The sequence below is a fragment of the Equus quagga genome, chromosome 2, assembly GCF_021613505.1.
Source record: "Equus quagga isolate Etosha38 chromosome 2, UCLA_HA_Equagga_1.0, whole genome shotgun sequence".
Lineage (NCBI taxonomy): Eukaryota > Metazoa > Chordata > Mammalia > Perissodactyla > Equidae > Equus > Equus quagga.
In genome coordinates this window covers 183,052,266-183,078,871 of record NC_060268.1, presented here as the reverse complement: position 1 = coordinate 183,078,871, position 26,606 = coordinate 183,052,266, and the positions used below count along the sequence as shown (strand labels likewise).

Here is a 26,606-nt window from a genome sequence, read left to right as displayed (position 1 = left end):
TTTTGTACAGGTAATACCCAAAATAACCGATTAACAGAGTTGTGACAAAAGGCTACAAAATGGGATACTGTCTATTCCCAGCTGTTCCTCCTTGCTGCCACGACCAAGGCTGATTCCATTTTGCTGAAGAAAAGAGGATGAAAGCGGCACCTAAGCAAAGTGCCTGCAGGGCACCGCGCTGACGGGGGCTTCACACTCCTGTCTGTCCCTGCGGCCATGAGCCCCTGACAGCACAGTCTTCACAGGAGACCAGGCAAGACCCTCCCTTTCTTTGCCCCTTGCAGGCGCTGCCTCCAGGGCACGAGCCAGGCGTGTGAGCCCTCTCCTTCACTCCATTAGTGGTCTGCCGCTCAGTGTACACATCACCAGCCTTGGGAGGGGGCCTGGGGAGCTGATGAAGTGCCATTTCTTGATGTGGTGCTGGCTACATGTGCGGGTCCAGCCTGTGAACACTCACAAAGCTGTTCACTTATACGGCAGAGATATTTTTTAGTATTTATATTATACTTCAATGAAAGGTTAAAAAAAGAAAAGCACAAAAACATCATCTCTGTGACGAATGCCGTGGTCAGAAAAGGCTTCCCAGGGAATTGGACATCTACACAGAAACGGAAAAAGTGGAGAGGAGTTAGCCAGGGGAAGGATGAGAGGGAGGACGCCAGCTCGAGCACACGTGTGGCCCAAGCCAGAGGCAGGGATGCACTCATGGGTGAAAGCGTCCACATGTGAGAAAGACAAAAAGGCCCAATACCACTGACACCTAGCAGAAAAAAGCAGAATCTTTAAAAAAAAAAAAAAAATTAACGATACTGGCCAGGAAAACCCTGTGAATAGCAGCGGAGCACTGTCCGACAGTGTGGGAAGGGGAGAGGACGGCGCAGAAAGACCGGGCAGGGCTCCACTCTGCTGGACACAGGATCACCAGGAGTCAGAATCCAGTCTAGGAACTAACAACAAAAAAAAATCTAAACTAAAAAAAAAAAATTGGGAGGAAATCTCCCAATTTAGTCTTCTCTGGCCAAAATCCTGTAAAAATGAACTTGGGGTAACAGATACAGAAATACTTCCCTCGTTCTAAATCACTTAAGGCCTGACCACACATTTGCATTCTCTAGAGCAGGAAGTGTCAGTTCTATGGGCATAGGACAGACCTGCCACACTCCTCTAACAAGTCTCTAATGAATCAAATCATGTGACAACTATAATACATACAATAGAAAGAGTCCTTCATAAATCCCTTTTCTGGCAAGAAAATAATTTAAGAGGAAAACAAAATTTAAAAAGAGCAACATTTCTGACTCTTACCCAGTAGAGACAAATTAACAGCCCATGCTGGACTTTGAGACGGGTGAGCTCATGAAGATGTCACTGTCCACAGTGACCCAGCTGTGCTCTCTTACCCACACTGTGGTTCATCAAAGAGTTCTTGATGGAACTTTACCTCTCATAGGCTTCACTTTGGCCACCAATTAGACCAGTTTTATTTAGGTTAAATGCATAAAAGCAGCCTCGAATAAAACCAAGATTGGGCCTATTAAGACCTATTAAGTTTTCTGAAACAGGCATGTAAGCATCACGGTGTGGTGAAGCAGGCCTGGTTATGGGAGGAACCTGGGTTGCCAAGAGAGGGGTGAGCGTGCTCGGGCGGGAGGCAGGGGAGAGATGGACGGGGTGGGAGTGGGGTTAAGTACACCCCATAGGACACCCAGTGCCTTAACCGTTCTATTACACTTATGATTTAAAATACACGGTTTACCTGTCGGGAACTATAAAATTAGTGTTACTGTCACTAACAGTGCTTTATCTAAAAGCTGTCACTAATTCATGGATGCAAAAGCAGTAGCATGGCCTATTAAAAGTTACCAACGTTTGGATCCAACATCTTCATTCAAATTGGGGTTCTAGAAACTAGATTTGAGCAAATTACTTATCTTTCTTAGTCTCAACCCCTTGGAAATATGGCGACACTATGGACCCAGAGGTCTTCTGACAACTGTCGCATCCTGCACTTCTCCTCAGAACACTTACCTGGTCTCACTCCAATGGGTTCCTAACTCCTAGTAGCGCGGCCTTTGTTGCTGGGCCATGCCTCTGTCCTGTGTACCTGCTATCTCAGCACCATGCATGCACCCAGCACAGGAGAGCTCACACACCCTGCGCCCAGTGTCCCTACAGGGGGGTGTGGAGTGGGGAAAGGTTTCTGCGTACAGCGTCCTCCTGTGCAGCACCTCAACTACTCATCTGGAATGGGTTCATCAGGTCTTCATTTGATACACAATATTTTAACAAAGTTCTAAAACCTGTTTAAACACAAACAAACCAGCCAAGAGTTCTCAAACGTACCATGCAGAGTTGTTTTAGGGAGCACCTTGTTAAAAACAAGCCCCCAGCCCACAGTTTCCAGAGGTACTGGGCAGAGGCCTGTCCCAGGGCCTCCCGGGAGCTAGTGCCACTCTCCTGCTGCCACTTGGCCCTGAGCACTCACAGGGCAGCACCTCTGTGTCTCACCGGGGTGTCTGGGTGGGACTCGCGTTTGTTTAACCTTTCCCGAATTTCAGCTAACTTAAGACACCACTAAGGGTGTGCACCACTGGGCCAACTACAAGACGCTGAGATTTTAAGTTTTACTCAATTTCAGGGACGTCAAAATGTAAAAAAACATCTAGGTATCAGAAGTGATGAAATATGATCATTTCATACTGTACCTAGGGGCACCAAAAATGGAGTGAAGAATTTAACAATTAGAAAAAAGAAGTAATGATGCTCATGGATGGACAGGCAAAGAAGTCTGAAACATCAGAACCTGCCCTAGCTAACCCAGAGGAAATTCAATTAAAACTATCCTATTGCATCTACAACCTGTTATTTCATCTAGGGAAGCGTCCCGAACCCCCAGCCTTCATTCTGACCAGTGTGCTATTGTGAACCTTCAGAGTGAAAGGCAGCTGATACATTTAGAAAGATTTCTCTTGTGAAATTAAATCTGAGTCTTTTCTTTAGTAGTATTCTATTTTCTGAAGATAATGAGAGAATTTTTGCTTTTGTGAAAATATGAGGAATCTTGTTTTTAACACATATACATAAACATGATTATGATTATTACAAATAACTTTTATGAATCAAGAAGGCATATCTCATAGTATTTTTACTCAATAGTATTCTCTAAACAGCTAACTTAAGCATTACTTTTGATTAATTTATGAAAAGCATCAGATAATTTAAAGAAAATGTATACCCGTAGTGCTGTAATTCTAAACGGATCTCGAAGCCGTCCATCTTCATCTTTCAAGTTATAACCTTCTGCTCTTTTATCCCGTTCACTTATTTTCCATAACTTAATAGTTTTATCTGAAAATAAAAACCTCATTCTCCATATTAAAAGAAAAACCATATCACGTACCACTATTAGTTGAGTATTAATTACAAAACTCTGCGATTCTACATTGGTCTATGAGCTAGGAGTCTTTGAACATCGGCATTTCTCATTATGGATGAATATTTTGTTTCCCACAGAAAGTAAAGATGCAGAAACATACACAAAGCTGAGTCATGTCACACTGGGAGTGTGTGTGAGTGTTTTTGCATACTTTGAGTTTTCAACCTACCACTTGCTACCTAGCTAATAATTTACCCACTCCTCCCGAAGGTTAAAGCAGAAATAACTTCTAGAATGGGTTAAAATAAAAAGTAACCCACACACAAAAAATTAAAAATAAAATCCTAAATCAAATAACCACTTAAAAAAAAAGTTCTTACCATTTGTAGAGAGCAGAAAATGAGCAGCATTCTGTTGTGGTAACCACCTAATTTTATTAATTTTTTCCTCAATTTCTAGACTTTTCAAATAGTCAAACTCTGGTTCATGACTTTGAAAGGTACTGTAAACATTATATTCTCCCCTAGAATGAGGGCGGCTTTTATTCTGCAATGAAACATGAAGCTGTTTTAATGAACAAAGCACGGGGCAGAGAAAAATTTAGTATGACCAAGTTGAATATCAAATGACCACACACATTTTTAAAAGTTAAAAAAAATCCTGGGTCAAGAAAATGTCAAACAGATGACCCTCAAAATTAATTTACTTGGAAAAACAAGTAAGAAAGACGACCTCCCAGCCCCTCTCTTCCACTTCTGGCATCCCCTCTAGGGCCGGGGCTGCCACGGCCAGCCCCCCGCGGGAGTGAGTGTGGGTTCCCAGAACACAGCCAGGCTCCCTGGTACAGGCACAGGCTCTGGCTGCTTCTGTGCTACCCCGCAAGAGGGGAGTAGTTGTGAGAGAGGCCCACCAGGTGGGAATGTTTGCAATTTGGCCCTGGGGAGAGTCTGCTGAGTTGGCCCAGGTCTCCAGGAGCTGGCCACAGGGACGTGCACTGCACCTTCACCTGTACGAGCCAGCCAACACAATGCTCTTGTTGACCAGGGAAGAAGCCTGCTAAATAGCAGTCATGCAACGAACACCATCCAGCAGTTACAATAAATGGACCAGCAGGGGCAAAAACTGCAGTCTGTGTAAGAGAGGCAAGTTGCATAAAAATACCCATAGTACGTTACCTTTTATGCAAATTTTTGACACACAAAACAATTCTATAGATTGTAGTAAAAGGAGACAAGCACGCTTGGGACATATGCCACCTTCAAAATACAGTCATGATTGCTTAACAACGGGGACATGTTCTCAGAGAAATGCATCGTTAGGTGATCGCGTCATTGTGCAAGCATCATAGAGTGCACTTACACGAGCCCAGATGGCACAGCCTACTACACACCTAGGCAACACGGTACTAATCTTACGGGACCGCTGCTGTTGACCTAAAACAGCGTTGTGTGGTACATGACTGTAACGGCCAACTCTGGGAAGACAGAGGGAGAGTAAGATAAGACTTGGGAGTAAAGCAGAAAGACGAAATGAGGGAAGGGTACAACGGGCGCACATCTCTGTGCTGAGGGTTCTTTTCTTCCATAACATCTGGGTGGTGGGTTCACTAGTATATTTATATTCATCTCTGATACCTTCTGTATGTCCAAAATGACATTTTCTATGACATATTAAATATATCATAATTAAAAATCAAAGAGACCAATATTTTAATTCTTGCTCTATAATCAATATATAAAATCTTCCGTTTTTAACACTTTAGTAAGTGTGTAAAAGAAATTGAACTAAACAAATGAACCTTTATGTCTAGATACTTCTTTATATTTCTGAATTAGGATCACTATTACGAGAAAACACAGCAAAACACTACCCAAGTCTCTCCACCGCAGTGACTTCTTAAGTATCGTATATTCCTTGAAATCAAGCCTTCCTCGGCAGGACCTTGGAAATTGCTGTTACATGATTTCCACGAGTCGGTTGTCTTGGTGGTTAATGCTATTTAAACTACTCTCCTTCTTCACTACCCCCACCCCCTCGACAAAAAAGTGTAATACACCAAAAGGTACTCCTAACTCGCATAAACACAACAAAATCAAACATTTACAAAGAAAAATCTGTAGAATCAATAAGTCCCATGCCGTAAGACATTAACCTACTAAGAAAAAGTAGAAGAATGGGAGCAGTGAAGTGAAGGCCCACGTCAAAGTGCTGCCTGTACTTCCCTGGCCGTGCCCGCCAAGAGCCGAGACAGACGCTCCTTCGCTGCGGGCTGTCTTCCTGCTGCTTCCTGCACTTTACCCCCACCCCAAAGACCCAACCCAAGTCGACCGCTGAACCCCTCCACTCTTGTCCAATGCTCCGAGATCTCCATCAGCCTGTGAGGGGCCTCTAAGCACTGAGTGGTCTTCACGCCATGTCTAGGGAGAGGTAAGAGCAGAAAAGGTGAGAGCAAGGGACTCTGAGGGAGACTTGCCAGGACATGGCGATCGATTCTGAGCGGAAGAGCAGAGCCCAAGCCCGCTAGGGCTCCAGCCTGAGCCGCTGGGACAGGATAAACACTCAGGAAAGGGAGGCTGACGCTCACTGTGTTCGTAGGCATGCTGCTCTCTGACGTAACTAGATGAACTACTCAAATAGGAGGGATTCTGCGGAGCGGTGGGAGCCAAAGATCTTGGGAGGCCTGATGCACAGTGAACTGCAAAGCTGAGCTCCAAGGGCCGCGGGCTGAAGAGCCACATCCATAAATGCTGCTCCCTTAGATTTACACGCTGGGCTTCCTTGGACAGAGGGCTCTGCTGCCCAACAGGAAAAGCCCTGAAAATCACATTGCTAACTATGCTTCCTACCTCCTGCCTTCTGCACAGCCAGGACTTTCCAATGGCTCCCCATCAAGCAGACATCTTAACCTAACATCCGGCACCTTCCCCAGTCTAGCAGGGCACTGCCTTACCCTTCAGCAATCCTCTCTGCTTCAGCAATTCTAACTTGCACGTGCGGACACCTCTGAAACCTTGATGCAGCTTCTAACTGAGAGCTGTGGCAGTTCAACTGGCAGCAGTTTCATCCTAGTGCTGCTGCAATATCGTCAATTGTATCTTTGGTTATGGATGAAAATACAGTGAGTTTCTACTCTCTTATCCACACTGGAAAACTCAAGTCTACAGTGAGGAGTATACATAGCAACCACTAGAATATTTTAAAAGCAGATGGAATTTGAAAGCTCTTTTTATGCTAACGAAAATATGAAGAAAAGTATGGGGGGAAAATGTTGCCCAGGGTTTATTAAGCTGTAATTGGTAAGGTTTATCAAATTTAAACATCTTTAGGGACTTGCTGCTAATCTGTCAATTCACATAACAATGACTTACAATCTGAACTAAACACAATGTGACAGGTTCTCAAAACTCTAATGCCCAATGTATTTATTTATAGCAAGATGTTTGAATTTTACCACAATCTATTTCACATTTGAAGCTAGAATGTTTTAGGTTTAAACAACGACCCCCCAAAAAACAAGAAAAATTTCATATTCTATAAGGATATCATTAAAATGGCAAACTTTAAGGAGCTAAAAGTGACCTGTTAAATTAAAGACAGCTATGATTCAGCAATCTGTTAAATATTCCTTCTGCTAAAAGTAATATTCAAACACCACCGCCCATTTTCACTTCTGTTGAAAAAAGTAAAGTATAGAGTTCTTTTTAAGCAGCACAGTGTGATAATCTACCTCTGGGATAAGAATGCAAAATTATAAACTTATCAAATTTTCTGTGACGAGTTAGAAAGATTAATGATAATATATATAATATTCACAAAGAATTCTCACCATCCCAAATGAGAAAATAAGATTTAAAAAAATTTTAATTTATATGGACATAATCAAAATAAAAGCTGCAACAGCTATATTTTACTAATGAGACGCTGGTACCCCATAAATCTCTTCCCATTTACTAAGCAGTCCTCCACTCTCACTGGGGGCTCAGGGCTCACCCTCCTACAGAAGCCCCTAAGCACCCCTCACTGGCGCCAGGGCAGAAGATCTACACGGAAGGGAACAAGGGGCTGCTAGCTTCCATACCAAAGTTTTATCACAGAAATTCAGACTAAATTTGGAGATGAAAAAGTAACAGCCCACTGATCTGCCAGGAAACAGACAGGATGAACAGGAATCCTATTTGTGAGCCTGTCAAGGAAAAAGCAGGACAGACACTTTACAGAAACCCAGGCCTGCTGTGCTGCGGTTCTTGCTGGGAATGCCTGCACCACAGACCATTACCTTGCTTCCTCTGTCGGCCCCATTAAGAAGTCTGATGAGGTTCACCAGAAGCAAAAGATGGGCAAGCCCTGTCCTACTTCCCATTCTCCTCTCATGCATAACAAAAAGAAGTGCCCCCCACGGCATGCCCCCACAAAGAAGGGGAACGGCCTAAAACCAGTGCTCCTGCATGAGATTCATGCATGGGCTCCTCTAAGGCCCAGGTTCTGAGGCCTCCCTCTCTTCCCAGCACTGACAGGGCAGCCCTCAAAGGGGCGTGGAGGAACCAGTGCTGCGCGTCTGACTGAGGACGGGGAGAGAATTCACACACAAGACACACAGGATCTCCTCTGCAGGTCGTGCTGTGGAAGCCATTCACTGAATGAGCATTACAGCACCGCCACGGGCTTGGGAAGAGAATTCACAGACAGCCACTTCAAGTAACTACAGGATGAAAGCGAATAAATGCAGAACCCCACCAACCTGAGCGTAGGGCAAGGACTTGCTTCCTACCCTAAAGACAAGGGCACTGGGGACTTCATGGGGCTCAGTGGTTAGATGTCAGTGAGCTGAAACACATATGTTCTCGCTCACCCCTGAGATAATTTCTAAAAGAAGATTCTATATGGTTAACGTGGTATAACCGAAACAATTGTGCTTCCTTCCTTGTAAGTGTTGAGAGGGCTGAATGATTTCATTTGGTTTGTGGATTGTAAATTACTGACCTCTTGTTCCCGCTGAAAAATAACAACTCTGCCGCCCTTGTCTCCTGTTGCAAGAAGATCTCCAGAGTAATTAAATTCAACAGTTGAGATGATATCAGCTGTCAAGAAAATATAAAAGCAATTTACCAGATTATGATTTTGAGAGGAGTCACAATGAATATAAAAAAATCAATAAAAAGGATCAAAGAAAGATAAACATACACAAAACTTTCTCCCTGGAATTTTCACAGGAAACTTGTAATTATTCAGCAGCCACTTCTTGGTGCTGGTACCCAGAACCCACAAGCACATATGCATTTATGGGTTTTGCTCAACTGATTTAATGCCTTGTCCCTGGTGCACCAAGATTTATCTAGACTGGGTTGTCTTCATATAAGGATATAGGGTAAAAATGCAGAAAATTAATTTTGAGAAGGAAAAAAACAGAAAACAATTGTCCTAGAAGACTGCTGCCTAATTTTGTAAAGCAGGCCTAATATTAACAGAAATATTTTATTCTAAGCAGTAACTTCAGTTGGCTTCTGCACAAAATAACATTATAGACAGTATAGGTCCTAGTTCATTGTCTGGATAAAGTCACCGCCATTCATAATGATGACATCATTACCTGTGAGCTACTGTCGGTCAGGCACCTGAGATGTCTGACACTATCAACACAAAGACCTTGGGTATCAGCTCACTAGGGGTGGCCCAGGGTACAAGAACAAAGCCAAGTGCTGGGAAAGTCCTTAGGTGTCCTACGGCTAATACTTGATCTGGATTTATGACACAGACTACAGAGTCGGGAAAAATACCCCATGATGGACTCTAGTGGCTTCCTCTGGAGCTCAGGTGCACTGAGAGCTGACTGAATACAGACAAAGAACTGGGTGTGGTCTCCAAGGGGCTGGTGTCAGCTCATTCTATGGCCACAAGTGGACTCTCAGTCAGCTGCCCCAGAAAATCTCATCTCTGGCCGCTCCAAAGAAAGGCTGCATCACTACAAACTCATCATTTGGGTTGGGCACCAACCCAAAGGGCCTGTCCTACTGGCAAAGGAATGTGACTGCTCTGCACACACCAGGGCCACAGCACCACTGAGGTCACAAGCGTTTCAAGATAAATACTGCTAAATGGCGATTACAAACAACTTATCTACTAATAGGAAACGAACCCCAAAGTTGAAACTACTTGAAGAATTCCCCTCCACAAAGTGGGCATAATATAATGCAATTCTTCAAAGCCTGCAAAAACGTTTTAATCAAAACAATTGTTAATGGGGCCGGCCCAGTGGCCGAGTGCTTAAGTTCGCGCACTCTGCTTTGGCGGCCCAGTGTTTCACCGGTTGGGATCCTGGGCTCAGACACAGGACTGCTTGTCAGGCCACGTTGAGGCGGCATCCCATGTGCCACAACTAGAAGGACCCACAACTACAGTACACAACTGTGTACTGGGGGGATTTGGGGAGAAAAAGCAGAAAAAATTAACAACAAAATAATTGTTAATGTGATTTCCTGCAAAACAAGTTTTATTGTATTGGCACAATTTACTGACTTTAAAAAAGGATTAAGCTGCTTCTTGTTAGAAGTGTCACTTTTTAAATCAAATACTCAAAATAACCTAATTGGCTTGAATGAAACTAAAATATTCTGTACTGGACTAAAAGGGACTAACTAAATCTATGTCATTTATACCCGGGGGGGTACAATATTATATAATTAATGGTATTCTAGCTCTGTCAGTGATTTTCAAACTTAATTAAAATGGAGTGAATCTTTTAAAAGAGAAACTCCGATGTCTGCCAGTGGTGAGAAATTATTTTCATTAAGCTACATAAATATGTATGAACCTAAAATTAGAAATACCCTCTGTAGAGTTTAGAAGAGCTCTAAAATCAAAATAAATATACAAAGTAAATACTAACAAAATTACAAAACCAATAAAATTTAAATTACCAACATGAATTTAATCTGATAGACATTACTTTACAAAACTAGACTGATGCTAAAAGCATAAATATGGTACTGACTGAGGACACTGTGGCGGGTATTTTAAAACTACCATGTGCTGTGAGATGACTCCAATTCTGTCCCTTTTCTGTCTGAGCGGCCAGGAGCCCCTGTGCATAGCACAGACCAGCAGCTCCTGGCCATCCTGGTGGCATCAGGTCTCTTTCAAGAGCCAAAGGGAGGCTCCTTTGCAATGGCACAAACAGCCCACACCGAGGCACTCTGCAGAACTTACTAAGTGTTTACATCATCCTCAAAAACTATGACCCATGCTCAGCAGCCCCTAAGAACCATTTCAGACTTTCAGTCAAGTGTGGTAGCTCATGCGATGTGCTCATCTCCTTTCCTTCCCAACTGCACTAAGGTGCCAGAAGGAAAGTGAATAGGCATCGGTCTACAAGGCAGCGAGTGTGAGCAGGCTTTGACAAACGTGGATGACGGCAAGGGGCCAGAGGAGTGGGGACTGACTGATGATGCTCGAAATTCTGCGCAGGAGGCGAAGGTCTCAACGTGCCAAGGGCCTTGGGCAGGCTCCGTACTAGGTGCTGGGCAGGGAGATGGCAGAAAGTCTGCTTACAGAACCACTGGGTCCCCAAACCACCCTTCTCCTGTCAGGTAGGAGCACACGGCTACTCTCACTTCTTTGCTTCCCAAATGCTGGCCGCCAGGAGTGAACTGCTCCACGATCCCCAGGGTTTCTCTCCGAAATGCCAAAGCCCGGGAGAAAAGGCCTCAAAATTCAACAGCTTGGGTGTTTAAAGAAACGACCAACCACGGGGAAGCCCTCCAGGTGAAAAGGCCCACCTGCTCACAGAACTACCTATCGGCTCCATCTTAAACATGAACCAACAGCTCAGGATCTGCGGCCATGCAGAGAAAATGCCAAAACAAACAAAGGACTTGGAGCAAAAAGGGACAATGCATCAATAAAATGTCAAAGAAATGACAATTAATGTCCACAAGGAGCTAATTCCTAATAACAGTAATCCCATTACCAGTGTTGGCTGAGTGCTTGCTAGGTGCCAAGTGCTGTTCTAACCAAGCACAACCCCTGTAGGAACCTGGTGAGCCTCACAACAGCCTGAGGCAGGGCTGCTGTCACCCACGTCTGACAGAGAAGCAGGTGCTGGGCACTTTACTCGGCTCGTCCGCAGTGGCAGCCCCAGGCAGTAAGTGGGGGCAGGATGTCACTACATCCAGTGGGGTCCCTAGCAGATGAGTAGCATGCTACAAAAAAGAAGAAAGAACAAGGAAGTGCTCTTTGAAATTCAAATGGTAATAGTAAACAATTTTAAAACTCAAGACCTCTTCTAAAGCATAGAGCAAAAAGACAAAGAGATAGACAACAGGAAAGAAGAGGTAATCAGAAGACTGATTTAGGTGGCCCATCATCCAGTTAAGTTCCAGAAAGACGACAGAGAAAAGGAAGGGAAAAAACCAAAGGAGCAAGACAAGAGTTTCCCCAAGCAGAAGCACCTGCATTTCCAGGCTGACAGGGTCCATGGAGCACCCCCACAACTGCTGGACAGACCCAGCACAAGGCACATCACTGTGAAATCTAGAACACCAAGAATAAAAGGGAGGCTCTCAAATTCTCCAGAGAAAACAAATGGGTCACCCACAAAGGGAATCAGACGGCACCACAAAGGATGCATGAAAATGGGGGATGGAAGACCAGTCACCCTCAAGATTCTGAGAAAAAATAATTCATGCAAAGAGTAAAACAACAACACAAATTCCTTTCTCAGGAAACCACTAGAAGATGTAATGTGGCAAAATGAGAATAAACCAAGGCAAAAGAAAATGGGGGATCTGACATCCTACAATGGTATAGGAAGTCCCAAGACAGGAGCCATGCAGCCACCAGCCCTGGAGACAGCAGTCCAGGCAGGAAAAGACTGGCTAGGAGAGGCTGTCTGGCCAAAGAAAGGCTGAGCATTAGCTGGTGTGTTTGGGAAAAGTTACTACCAGGTATTTGACAGATCTGTTGACGTGTCTGTTTAAAAAGAAAAAACAGCACTAAAGACAGAAAACTAAGTATATGAAAAAATTAGGCAATCATTAGCTCTAGGAAAAATGAAAACTTGTACAAAAAAGAATACATATATCGGTAATGACCAGTACTTACATGGTCAACTTAATACTGACATAACCAAGACTTGTAATAGAATTCCCTCAACTCCCTTCTTTGGGGGGGAGAGGGGCCCATGTGGGCGGAAGGTGATGTTATTAAAAGAGCCAAAATATCAGTTATCATACATACAGGAAGTCAGTACTTACTGTTCAAAATCAGGAAATCAGAAGTTAGCAGTATAAGATGTTATTAAGGGGCTGCTGAGGATGCTTCATGGCTGGGAGCGGGCAGGTGATAAGGAAAGAGGCACTGGATGTAAGACAACATCACTATGATATGAGGAAGCAGGAACAAATAAATGTGGAGGGGGAAGGGGGAGAACTCAAGGGGAAACGTAGTCAATGGGATTTCTAAAGATGGAGAATGTGAAGTCACGTCCGTGTGCCCATGGGCATGATGTAGTAGGGGGACAAACTGATGATGCAGGAGAGACAACAGGGTTAGAAGACAGGCAGGAACAATGGAGGTCTAGAGCCCAAGTGGGGGGCTGCGGAAGAAAGGAGCAGGCATACCTCCATTTGGGGAGGGGGTCAGGGGTGCATGGTACAGAAGAGCAGGCTGTGACCCTGGGCTTGGGAAGATGAGAGTTCATAAGACTGGATCTATTTCTTCAATGAGGAATGAGAGAAGATTAATCTGCTAAGAGTGAAAGGGAGGGGGTACAGGCGATTTGGGGGAACACATGAAGGAAGTCTTCTCGGAAAAGACAGGAGTGACCACACTAGAGAAATGCCGGACTGTCTCAGTATCAACGTCCAGGTGAGATCTGAGGTGAGCAGTTTATTTTTTAAATTCAGCAAACATACTGAGTGACTACTATACGGCACGTGCTGCATGCTGCACTAGGCACTGGGGACATACGAGGCAAAAAGTCCTTGCCCCTGGGACTGACACTTCAGTGAATGAAGTGCTGACTGTAAATGAGATCATTCAGTACAGCTCCCGTAGCTGTGTGTCTCTAGCCACCCTGTCCAGTCGCGTGGGTGTAGGCTCAGAGCAGGCAGATGGCAGCTTAAACTAGGTTTGGGGTTTTGCCAGGAGTATGACAACAGGGCTGAGAGAGGCAAAGAGGTTAAAAGGAGTAAGGAGTGACCCAGTGTTAGACCCTGGAATCCAGCTGAGCGGAGGGGAGGCACAGGGAGAAGGGTGAGGGACAGGAAAAAGATGGACTGAAGGAAGGTGGAGTGGGGTAGGAGCCCAACGGAGGCAGAAGTACAGGAGGTGGAAATCAGAGAGGGGGCAGCCCCTGAAAGTAAGATTCCAGAGATGGTACAGCTGCTGATAACCAGGATGTCTGGAGTCATGTGCCAGCTCACATGGGGTCAGCATTACGAAGATCCAGAAACCTGTCACTGGATCCTGGAGCCTAGAACCTTGGACAGATCATTTACACAGATACTGAGCCACAGAAATGAAGGAAGACAGATAGCTCTAGTGGCAGATTCTGGGGGTGAGTATACAGGAGTTATACTATTCTTGTACTTTTCCAAACTTTTAAGCTTCTCAAAACAAAACAAAACACACAAATGTGAATATTTCATTTCTTCTACTTCTGTCAATCTTACCGCCATTGCCCTATGTCCAAAGTGACCATCGTCTCTGGCTGAATTATTGCAACAACCCCCCTCACTTCCTCTCCTGCCCCTCAGAGTCCAGTCTCCACAAAGAAGATGGAAGAATCTTTTTAAAGGCATAAATAGCATTACCACCCTGCTTAAAATCCTATCAATGCCCGGCTACCACAATCAACTTGTCTATTTACCAAATAAGTAAAATATGGTACTTAGAACTTATCATCTAAAATTACTGAGTCATTGTCAAAACAAAATGAACCCATGACAACAATTAGATGGGAGATACAGTTTCCAGCAGTTTCATTTTCTTCCTTCAGGTAGTTCAAGGTGTGGAGAGTTATTTAAACACCACCTCTTGGCTGGTGACCACAGTATGTTTCAGGTAATTAATGCAGCCCCACTCGCCTAAACAGACACCAGCAGATGGAAGGGAGGCCTGGAGCTCAGCATGCTCTTTCTGAGACCACAGCCCTCTTCCTAACATGCTCCGCCTCATTACCAGGGACTGTGTTAGAAAGAGTCCCAAGAAGCGGTCACAGTTAAAGTCAATCATCTACTTCCCCTTAAGGTACCAACAAAACTGATTCTAGACCAGTAAATATGCAAAATGGTATTCAACCCTGTCAGCTGTCAGGGAAAGGCAAGTAACACCTGCCAGAAATGGCAGAAATTAAAAAGACCGTTCCAAGTGCTCATAAGGATGGGGAGCAACAGGAACTCTCACACCGCTCGTGCCAGGGAAAACCGGACAACCACTTTGTCCATCAACAGTAGAAAGGGTGCATAAATTATGGACCCACAGCAGAGGACCACACAGCAACGACAGTGAACGAGTGACTAGTACACGTCCCACCACACCCACAGACCCTGATTTCCTTTGGACGTGCCCAGATCACTGCTCCCTCCTCCCACCTCACAACAACCTCTTCACACCTTTTCCTCTCCTCAAACTCCGGGCACCCCAGCCACCCACCTCAATTTCCATTAATGATTCTGCTTATTTCAATAAAAAACAGAAGTGCCCAGAAGAGATCGTCCATACGCTCCCACCATCAAATGCACCACCTGCCGTGACATGCTCTCCCTTCCCCTGTGGCAAAAGGAGGAGCCACTGCTTCTAGCTAGGACCAGCCAGGGCAGGAGGGCCTATCCCACCCAGCCTCCTCAAGGACCCTGCTCCTCCAACAATCCTCCCTCTGTGCAGCACCGTCTGTTCTCCCCTCTAACAGATCATCCTCGTTTTCAAACAGAAATGCTGTGACCTCTCATGTTAAAAGACAAAAACAAAAAAGGCTGGCCCCACATCCCCTTCCAGCCACCGCTACACTTCTCTCTCCTCTTAAAGCAAAGCTGGACGGCTGTCTGCGCTCAGTGCCTCCACTTCCTCCCCTCCCATTCTTTCTTGAGTTCTCTCTAAGGAGTATGTGCTTCCACTACCAGCAAGTTCACCTAACTCAGCCCACCCAGGTCCTTTCCCACCAGTACTAAACCGATCACCTCTCTGCCCTATCTCTGAACTTAGAAGAGGGGAGCTGAGGGTGTGGCCATGTACCTTGTGCTCTGTAGCACTTGTCAGAGCGGCATGCAGATTACAAGGACTGAACACCAGTGAAGTGACAGGAGGCTTTTTGAAAATCACACTCAAAAATTCTGCAAGATATATTCTGATTAAGGAGTATTATCTGCTTTTCCAAGAAAAGTCTTATGAGGATGTCAGATAAATCAGATAATCTCCACTTATTATGATGAATACAATGATAGAGCACTCTAGAATATTACACATTTACTTAAAAGAAAAAGTGGAAAAACTTCCACCAGCAGACACAAATAAATAAATGTGTGTGTATATATATAAAAATTAGATATAATTAGATATATTTGCATATAAATAACTGCAATACGTATACTGCGTTTCTAACTACATCTTTATTTCTTTGGTAAGGAAGATTGTTGCTGAGCTAACATCTGTGCCAATCTTCCTCTATTTCATACGTGAGATGCCACCACAGCATGGCGTGATGAACGGCGCATAGGTCTGTGCCTGGGATCTGAACCCATGAACTCTGGGCCACCAAAGCGAAACACATGAACTTAACCACTAGGCCATTGGGCTGGCCCCTAATTATGTCTTTTTAAAGCAGATCCCCAAAGGCAAAAGTTTTCGGCTCAGAAACCAGACATGAATTGATAGAAGTGAATTATAAGCTTCCACCAAAATAAAAAGTGGAAGAGAAACAGTAAGATTCTCCACTGGAGACTCCATAATCGAAAACACTCAAAATTGAGTTTCTCCAAATCATAACTAGATTGGATAAAATGTGACAAAAGAAAAAATCTGTATATCATTATCTAGTCAGTAGATCACTAAAAAAAAAATTCATAGCAAATTATTCTAAAATGGAAAAGTCAGAAGAGATAACCAAAACTCAATTTCTCTGCTACAAGAATAAACAGTATTTTAATAAAAGGAAAAGTATGCCATATCCTAGGAATACAAGGCTTGTTTAACATATGAAAATGAATCAATGCAACACACTATATTAACAGAACTAAAGGACAAAAACCATGGTTATCCCACATGCAGAAGAAGCTTCTGACAAATTCAACACCTTTTCATGATCAAAGCAAGTTGATCAGAAACACCAAGGAAAAACTCCCAGCTAACATCACACCTGCTGGTGAAAAGTCTGAATAACCGCCACCTCCCGGACTCCTGCCCTCCCCAGACCAGGAGCACAACCTGGATGCTTGCTCTGACACTTCCAGTAAATGTAAGCATTCTATTCCAGCCAGGGTCATTAGGCAAGGAAAAGAAATAAAAGGCATCCAGATTGAAAAAGACTCAGCAAAATTATCTGTTTGCAAATGACATTACAAAATCCTCAGGAATCCACAAAAGACTATCAGAGCTAATAAACAAGTCCATCCAGGATGTAAGATACAAGCTCAACACACAAATATCAATTGTATTTCTTTCTTTCTTTTTTTTTTTTCAATGATTTTGTTTTTCCTTTTTCTCCTCCAAGCCCCCTGGTACACAGTCGAATATTCTTAGTTGTGGGTCCTTCTGGTTGTGCTATGTGGGACGCCGCTTCGGCATGGCCTGATGAGTGGTACCATGTCTGCACCCAGGATCCGAACTGGCAAAACCCTGGGCCGCCAAAGCAGAGTGGGTGAACTTAACCACTCGGCCACAGGGCCGGATACGCAACTGTATTTCTATACACCAGCAACGAACAATTTGAAAATGAAATTAAAGAAACAATTCCATTTAAATATCATAAAAAAGAATAAAATACCTAGGAATAAATTTAACCAAAGAATTGCAAGATTTATAAACTGAAAACTGTAAAATATTGTTGAAAGAGATAAAAGAAAATCTAAATAAGTGAGAAGACATTTTGTTCACAGATTAGAAGACAATGTTAAGATGGTAATACTCTCCAAATTGATCTAGTGACTCGAGACACTATCCCTATAAAATCACAGCTGCCCTTTCTTGGGGGCAGAAATTGAGAAGCTAATCTTAAAATGTATATAGGAATGCAAGGAACCCAGAATAGCCAAAACTTTAAAAGTGAACAAAGGGGCTGGCCCGGTGGCACAGCTGCTAAGTTCATACGTTCGGCTTCGGCGGCCCGGGGCTCGCTGGTTTGGAACCCAGGTGCGACATGGCACTGCTTGGCAAAAGCCATGCTGTGGCAGGTGTCCCACATATAAAGCAGAAGAAGATGGGCACAGATGTTAGCTCAGAGCCAGTCTTCCTCAGCAAAAAGAGGAGGATTGACAGCAGTTAGCTCAGGGCTAATCTTCCTAAAATAAATAAATAAATAAATAAAAATGAACAAAGTTGGAGGACTCACACTTCCTGATTTCAAAATCTACTATGAAGCCTACAGTAATCAAGAGAATGTGGTATTGGCACAAAGACAGAGATATAGACCCAGGGACAGAATTCAGAGCCCAGAAAGATGCCCTTTTGTCCATAGTCAACTGATTTTCAAGAGGTGCCAAGACTACTCAATGGGGGAAAAAAAACCCTGTTATTTTCAACAAATGGTGCTGGGCAAATAAATATTCACACGCAAAAGAAAGATGCTGGACTCTTACCTAACAACATATACAAAAATTAATTCAAAATGGATCAAAGACCTAAAGGTCAGAGCTAAAACTATGAAACTCATGGAAGAAAGGACGAGTGAATCTTTGTGATGGTGGGTTAGGCAATGGTTTCTTAGATATGACATGAAACGTACAACAAACAAAAAGAACAAACAGATAAACTGGACATCATCAAAATTAAAAATTCTTGTGTATCTAAGAATACTATCAAGAGAGTGAAAAGACAATGCACAGAACGTGAGAAAATATTTGTAAATCATGTATCAGATAAGGGTCTAGTATCCAGAATATATGAGGAACGATTCAACAACAACAAAAAACTCAATTAAAAAATGGGCAAAGGAGCTCAACAGACATTTTTCCAAAGAGGACATACAACTATCCAATAAGCACAGGGAAAGATGCTCAACATCATTAATCACTAGAGAAATGGCAAATCAAAATCACAATGGGCTACCACTTCACATCTATTAGGATAGCTAAAATAAAAGACAGTAACGGGGCCGGCCCTGTGGCCCAGTGGTTGGGTTCACGTGCTCTGCTTTGGTGGCCTGGGGTTTCGCCGGTTCAGATCCTGGGCGAGGACATGGTACCGCTCATTAGGCCATGCTGAGGTAGCGTCCCACATACCACAACTAGAAGGACCTACAACTAAAAAATACACAACTATGTACTGGGGGGATTTGGGGAGAAAAAGCAGAAAAAAAAAAAACCAAACAGACTGTCAGGGGGGATGTAGAAAAGTTGGAACCCTTATGCATTGCTGGTGGGAATGTAAAATGATGTAGCCCTTTTAGAAAACAATTTGGCAGTTCCTCAAAAAAAGTCAACAGAGTTACCAAATGACCAAGCAATTCCATTTCTAGTATCCTACCCAAAAGGATTGAAAACACCTGTCCACATGGACACTCGTACATAAATGTTCACAGCAACCCTATTCATTTAACAGCCAAATTGGGGAACAACCCAATCTCCATCAAATGAGGAACTGATAAACAAAATACGGCATACATTCACAGAATGGAATATTATTCAGCCAAAAAAGGAATAAAGCACTGACATCTGACACATGCCAGAACATGGATGAACTTTGAAAACATTACACTAAGTGGAAGAAGCCAGACAGAAAAAGGCACATGTTACATGATTTCATTTATATAAAATGTCCAGAATAGGCAAATCCACAGAAACAGAAAGTAGGTTAGTGGTTGCCAGGGGGTAGGAAGGAGGGAATGAGAAGTGATTGCTAATGGGTTTCTTTTGGGGGTGACGAAAATGTTGTAAAATTCTAGATAACGGTGACAGTTGCACTACTCTAGGAACATGATGAAAACCACTGAACCGTAAACTTTGAAAGGATGAGTTTTATGCTATGTGAATTATATCTCAATAAGCTGTTATTTTAAAAAGTACAACACCATAAAAATAACGGGATCAAGCCAGTAAAGGGTCCTCACAACTTATAACTTTTCTCAAATATATTCTAAAAGTAGACTAAATTATTTGTTTTTTCTAAAAAACAAAAACCTATTTTTCAACAAAACACTGTTTTAAATCCCTCTTTCCATTTAAACCTAGAGCTCTTCTTTTCTTTTCAGCTGCTTTACTTCTTGCAAGCATGTGCACGAGGAGATGAAGGCAGCAGGAGGAGACGGAGAGCCCTTGACTGCTGTTTGATCAGGAAAGTTAGTGTTCCATCATTCCTGCCTAGAAGCCTTGTCTAACCAATTTCAGTAGACTTCAGAACTTAGGAAACCACATGTAACCTCTGTCATCAAAGCCCACTGGAGACTGAACCACTCTCTTCAAGGAAAATCTGATTCATACAGAAAATTCCATGCTATTTCTCCCACCCCATGCTGAAAAATGAGAAAGCTTTTAGCCAAAAGGCTCTCTGACTGTATAGACTAACCTTTCACATATTAAACGACTTGAATTACAGCTAAGAGATTTTATGCTTAATCTCATGCTCAGTGATTCCTGCAGTGAGTAAGAACAGTGTGAGCCACGGCAGAAGTCTGATCCAAGGCAAGTCAAAGCACTCTGTGACTATTAAGGTCAGCTCAATGTCTTTGTGACACAAACATCAACATACTTACTACACTCTTCCGAAAATTAAAAACACTCACTCTCTAACTGAGCATCTTGCCCTAACATGATTCCAGTCCACCTCTGCACACTGTAGCTGGAGTAATTTTTATGCCAGTCCTCCTCTTTTTGCTGAGGAAGCCTGGCCCTGAGCTAACATCCATGCCCATCTTCCTCTACTTTATATGTGGGATGCCTACCACAGCATGATGTGCCAAGCAGTGCCATGTCTGCAGCCGGGATCTGAACTGGCGACCCCCAGGCTGCTGAGAAGCGGAACGTGTGAACTTAACCGCTGTGCCACCGGGCTGGCCCCTAAGTTTTATTTTTTAAACACAAACGTGATCGTGCTATTTTCCTACTAAAACACATCAGGTGAATTCCCCCTGGCCTGAGAAGAAAGATCAAAATCCTCACGCCATTCTCCCCTTTGCTTTCTATGGTTTGATCACCCGAGCATCTTCCAGTTCCTTGCCCTGGTCGTAATTCTTCCAGTCTCAAGTCCTGCTCTGTGCTCTACCTTCTGCCTGGACAGCTCTGCCTATCCCTCTCAACTCTGCCCAAGCCCGTCTGTCCTTCCCATTAGAGCGCAAGGGTCCACTGTCCAGGGAAGCCTACTGACTCCTTCCGGAGCCCTCAGCACAATGGCAATTAACAAGGTAATTGCTTAAGTCTTAGGACCACGTCTGTTGCAGAGCAGTGCTTTTGCTCATGGTACCTTCTACATCTGGAGAATGGGTGCACCAAGAAGTAAAAGACTGAGGAGGAGAGCAGAGTTCATTTATCACCCTGGTCACTCCCTATTCACAGTAAAGCTTCCTCTGCTAGCTCCTCTCCTCTGTTGCACACCCAGACAAGGAACAATAACAACTATTCACTGGTAAATTTCAGACTCAAACTAGCAAGAAGACAGCGACTAGTATTTTCGTGGTCTACACAAAAAAGGTCACTAGTTTGAGAAATCTGTATGAAAAGGAGAAGACTCTATCTCTAAATTTGGGAAATGACCTATAAACCTAGTCTACTATACGAGACAAACAAGTGTGCTAATGTTTCTCTCCCTAAATGTCATCTTTTATTAGCATCTGTTGGGAACACAAACAGCCCTGAGGTTTTTTCTTCTATTAAATAAACATAGTTAAGTGTATTTAAACACACATGATAGAACTCACAGATATTTCTAAGTTACAGAAATCATGAAATAGGTAAGATTATCGAGAGATAAATTTATCAGGTAAATAATAAAACAAGTCAGAGATTTACCAAACTTCAAGCAAACAATTACCCACTCTCAGTTTGTGATTATTTATTTACTTTAGAAAAAAATTGTAACAAGCTATTTTTGACCAGTAAGTTCACTCAATACATACAAATAACTCAATTTCCAAACAGCTTTTCAGGAATACATATACTGTTTGAGAGTAAAAATTTGAAAATTACATTCAGTGAATAAAAACAACAAACAAAAAAAGTAGCTTAGAAACATGTTTCCTATTTCAAAGAATCCACATCGAATCCTGCCATAAATGGAATGAAATTCTGATACATTCAAGAAAATGAGAAGACAAGCCACGTGCTGGGAGAAAATATTTGCAAGATACGCATCTCATAAAGAATTGTTATCCAAAATATACAAAGAACTCTTAAAACTCAATAAGAAAACAACTCAATTACAATATGGGCAAAAATCCTTAGGAGACACCACACCAAACAAGATATACAGATAGTATATAAGCATATGAGAAGGTGTACCACATCAGATGCCATCAAGAAAATGCTAATTAAAATGAGATATTCTGATACCTATCAGAATGGCCAAAGTCCAAAACACTGACACCAAACGCTGGGGAGGATGCGGAGCAACAGGAACTCCCTTTCATGCTGGTGGGAATGCAAATTGGCGCAGCTGCTTTAGAAGAGTTTGGCAAAACTAAATATTCCCTTACCTTGTGATTAAGCAATCACACTCCTTGATATTTACCCGAAGGAGATGAAAATTTATGTCCACACACAAGCTGCACACAAATGTTTATAGCAGTTTCATTCATAATTCCTAAAACCCATAAGCAACCAAGATGTCCTTCAGTAGGTGAATGGATAAACAAATTGTGGTCCACCCCAAAAATGGAATATTATTCAGTGATAAAAAGAAATGAGCTATTCAAGTCATGAAAAGACATGGAAAAATTTTAAATGCATATACCAAAGTGAAAGAAAAGCCAATCTGAAAAGGCTGAATGCTGTGTGATTCCAACTATATGACCTTCTGGAAAAGGTGCAACTATGGAGACAGGAAAGAGGTAAGTGGTTGCCGCAGGCTGGGGGAGGGGTGAACAGGCAGAGCACAGAGGAGTCTGAGGGCAGTGAAAACACTGTGTGATACTGTATTGATGGACACGTGACACATTGGTCCAAACGCACAGAATGTACAACACCAAGAGTGAACCCTAATGTAGACTATGGACTCTGGGTGACACTGATGTGTCAGTGTTGTTCCTTCAATTGTAACAAATGTCCCACTCTGGCGGGGATGCTGACAGTGGGGGAGGCGGTGGGTGGGTGAGGAGATAGGGGGTATATGGGAAATCTGTGTACCTTCCTCTTAATTTTGCTATGAACCAAAAACTGCTCTAAAAAAGTAAAGTCTTAAAATATTCTGATACATGCTACAACAGGGATAGACCTTGAAAACAGGCGTAGTGAAATGAACCAGATACAGATGGGCAAATACTGTATAACGCCACTTATATGAGGTCCCTGGAACAGGCAAATTCACAGAGACAGAACAGCAGAACAGAGATTACTAGGGGCAGGGGGAGGGGAGCAGGGGGTGTTGTTTAACGGGCACAGAGTTTTTGTTTGGGATGATGAGAAAGTTTCAGGTATAGGTAGGTAGTGGTGATGGTCATACAACACTGCAAACGTAACTAATGCCAGTGAATTGTATACTTACGAATGGTTAAAATGATCAATATCAAGCTATGTATAGGTTACTGCAATTAAAAAAAATTCCCAGACCTCAAAAAAAAAATCCAAATCCACTTCAGCCTATTATATTTTTCTCTGTAGGTCAAATAAAATGTTCTTATTTATTTTAAAAGCAACTTAGAAAGTTCATCATAAATGTGAGGTAACAAACAGTTGAATCTTAAGATTTAAAACATTTCTCCTATATGTAAGGTGTATCCAAAAAATAATGAAATTATGATGTTTCTTTAGAATATGTAGGTACCGAGGTCACTGCAAACAGCAGAACCAAGGCTGAAAGTAGTCCCCGATGGTTAACAAAGTCAGAGACGTAGACAAAGGCACCGGTGCACATAAGCCACTGAAGTCCCCTTTCAATAGTAATAAGTATTATTAGCTGGGCTGCTGTTTTGCCTTGTTTTACATCTAGTTATGAAACCAGAGCTTCTGCAATGGATATGCTTTTATGGACATCTATTTTGTCATTCTAGATACCCGAAGCAGAAGAAAAAATTAGGAAGTGTTTAAGGTACTTTCAAACACAATGAAGCAGCAGCCTAGACAGCAGGTGTTCCTAAGCAGCCGCAAGGGAACTTCCATCCTCTGAGATGTTATAAAGCTAGTCTGCGCCTTTTCTTAATTGGCCTTTTCCTCCTCATTATTACAGAAAGCAACCAATCCTTGGTGTGGAACATTAAACAATACGAAGTGTGTAAAATAAGAGTGAAAGTCCCTCTTCAATGCAAATCTGACCCTCACTCCCCACAGGCACCCCCAATGTTAACCACTGGGGGTAACTTTCAGACCTCTGCATTTATAACCACACTGTTACATGAGACCACTGTCCTGCAAGTTGCTGTTTTTCTAATACACCCCAGACAGTCTTCCAACAGGCACAGACCCCTTTAAATCCACAATATGGGCGTACCATAAAGCATTTAATCACTTCACTACTTTTGGGGATTTAAGTTTTTCAGAAGTTTTATTGCTGCCATGCACACCTCTGTTAATCCGTCTTCCTGAAATGCTGGCACATTCCTACAGGCTTCCTGTAAGTGGAATCATAGGGTCCCAACCCTTGCTTAAAGTTTGATAGATATACGCCAAATAGCTCTCCAAAAAATAATTGTAGAGCTATTGTTTCCAGAAATGTAAAGCAAAAATAAGACCTCATCATTGCTTTAATTAAATTTACCTATTAATGCCATTTCTTTGATGATTCATTAACTTTTACTTACCCCTTTTAAAAAAACGAATAACACGCCTATAGATGGTTAAAAATGAAGACCTATCACTTGATTTTTTCACTCAAATTTTCCTAATTATTGTCAGGGAACTTGCTACCTTTGGGGCAGGGATAGTGACTCACTGAGAATTCAAATTGTATTAAAATCCTTCCTATGTGACAGGATTGTGCTAGGGATAGTGCAAAATACAGAAGAAGATAAACATGTTCTAGGTATTCATACAACTGCATTCCTATTTTAGTTGTGGTTTTGTTATTTCTGGAGATCTAGATAAAATAGGCTAAAGTCTGTTCCATGCTCCGAGTAAATGTAAAACCCTAACCAAGATTGCCGTCAATCCTCCCAGGATCTTCTGTTTTCACGGTTGCCGGGCCTCTGAGCTCTCAACTCCTCCTACTAATTTAAGTTCAACTTGTGAATCACTCTTCTTGTCCCACACGTTGTTTCTCTTCTACGCCATTACTGACCAAACATGGATCTCAGCTTTTTCTTAATTTTCAACAGCAACAATAGCAACAAAAAATGCACTTGCAAAAGACACATACATAGTAGACTTAACTGAACTCTGGGTAGGAGAGCGTATGACATGGGTGCAGAAGAATTAAAATTCAAGGTTAATAATAAAAAATATTCAAAGAGCTTACTATTTATAATGTATAAAGAGCTCTTAAAAGTTGACTTTTAAAAAGCTCAGTACGGGGTCGGCCTGGTGGTGCAGCAGTTAAGTGCCCACGCTCCACTTCTGCGGCCCTAGGTTCGCCAGTTCGGATCCCGGGTGTGGACACGGCACCGCTTGGCAAGCCATGCTGTGGCAGGCATCCCACGTATAAAGTAGAGGAAGATGGGCACGGATGTTAGCTCAGGGCCAGTCTTCCTCAGCAAAAAGAGGAGGATTGGCAGCAGTTAGCTCAGGGCTAATCTTCCTCAAAACAGAAAAGAAAAGAAAAGAAAAAAAAGCTCAGTAGAAAAATGGATAGAAGATATGATCCACCAATTCACAGAAGAAATACAAACAGTCAACAAAAACTCTCGACTGCGTAACTGACCAGGGAATGCAGACTGCAGCAGAGGACTGGCCGCCACCGCAGCGGAGCGAGGCCGGCTGGTGCGCTCCGCACAAGCGGGCAGGTGGAAGTTCAAACCATCTCTTGGAGGGCAATTTTGCAGCATCAATGTGTAGACACGCGTGGCCTTTAACACTGTGTTTGTTCCTAGGAATCAAGCCACAGAAATGCCTGTACCAGGCAGATGAATGTACCAGACTCTTTACTGCAGCATCTTTAGTAATAGCAATAACTGGAACCACCAACAGGTTACGGGTTAAATAAATGAGGTAATCTGTACAATGAAATACTATGCAGCCATCAAAAAAGGATCAAACAGAACTATGCAAGAAGGCAGCAGGGTTAAACATATTTCAGTGTGGCTCTGGACTCAGAACACCCGGACTGAGATGCTGAGTCCAGCACCAGCTAGCTCTGTGACCTTGAGTAGGTGACTCAACCTTCCTGAGGTTCAGTTTTCTCACTTGTACACGAAGGCAACAGGAGCACTTACATCTCAAGGGGGTGTAGCAAGGGCCAAATGAGCTCAAGGATCTGCATAGCTCAGCAAAAAGCCCGCGTTGCTGTAAGACTGCAAATTACCAGAAATGCAAAACAGCAAGTTGCAAACAGTATTTATAAAAGGACTCATGTTTCGTAAGGAATAAAAAAACTGCTCATACACAAACTAAATAGGAAACGATCTAAAAACATACACCCACTGCTAAGAGAAGTTCCCTCTGGGGAGGTTCCAGGACAGCAACGGGATGAAGAGGAGCTTTCACCCCTACTCTTCATACATCTGTATCATTCGACTTCTTTAAACAACGAACACTACTTTCGGATTTTGAGACAAAAATAAAATCCAGTGAAGATGAGAGGAGACAGTCAATCTTGAAATCTGCCTTGTTCTGTTTTTCCTACTGTAACAGCTTGCTTGAAAGCAGAAACTCTCAAAATGTGGTCTCTGGACCCCTGGGGGTCCCCAAGAACCTGTCAGAGGTCATGAGGTCAGAATTATTTCCCTGATAACACCACCACATCATTTGCTGTTTTCACTGTGCTGTCTTTCGCACAGATGAGCAAC

At 42.9% G+C, this 26,606-nt stretch overlaps 1 protein-coding gene across 4 annotated transcripts in view; it reads right to left on the bottom strand.

Moving 5' to 3' along the window:
• PPP2R2D (protein phosphatase 2 regulatory subunit Bdelta) overlaps positions 1-26,606 on the bottom strand; it is a 49,740-nt gene that overhangs the window by 14,241 nt on the left and 8,893 nt on the right. For 3 of the 4 annotated variants that reach the window (XM_046654449.1, XM_046654450.1, XM_046654451.1), the window contains exons 3-5: positions 8,357-8,454; positions 3,757-3,922; positions 3,236-3,348 (exon numbers count right to left, since the gene is read on the bottom strand). In XM_046654449.1, coding sequence (XP_046510405.1) covers positions 3,236-3,348; positions 3,757-3,922; positions 8,357-8,454 — 377 coding nt within the window. The remainder of the gene's footprint in view (positions 1-3,235; positions 3,349-3,756; positions 3,923-8,356; positions 8,455-26,606) is intronic. The other variant, XM_046654452.1, reaches the window with a different exon arrangement.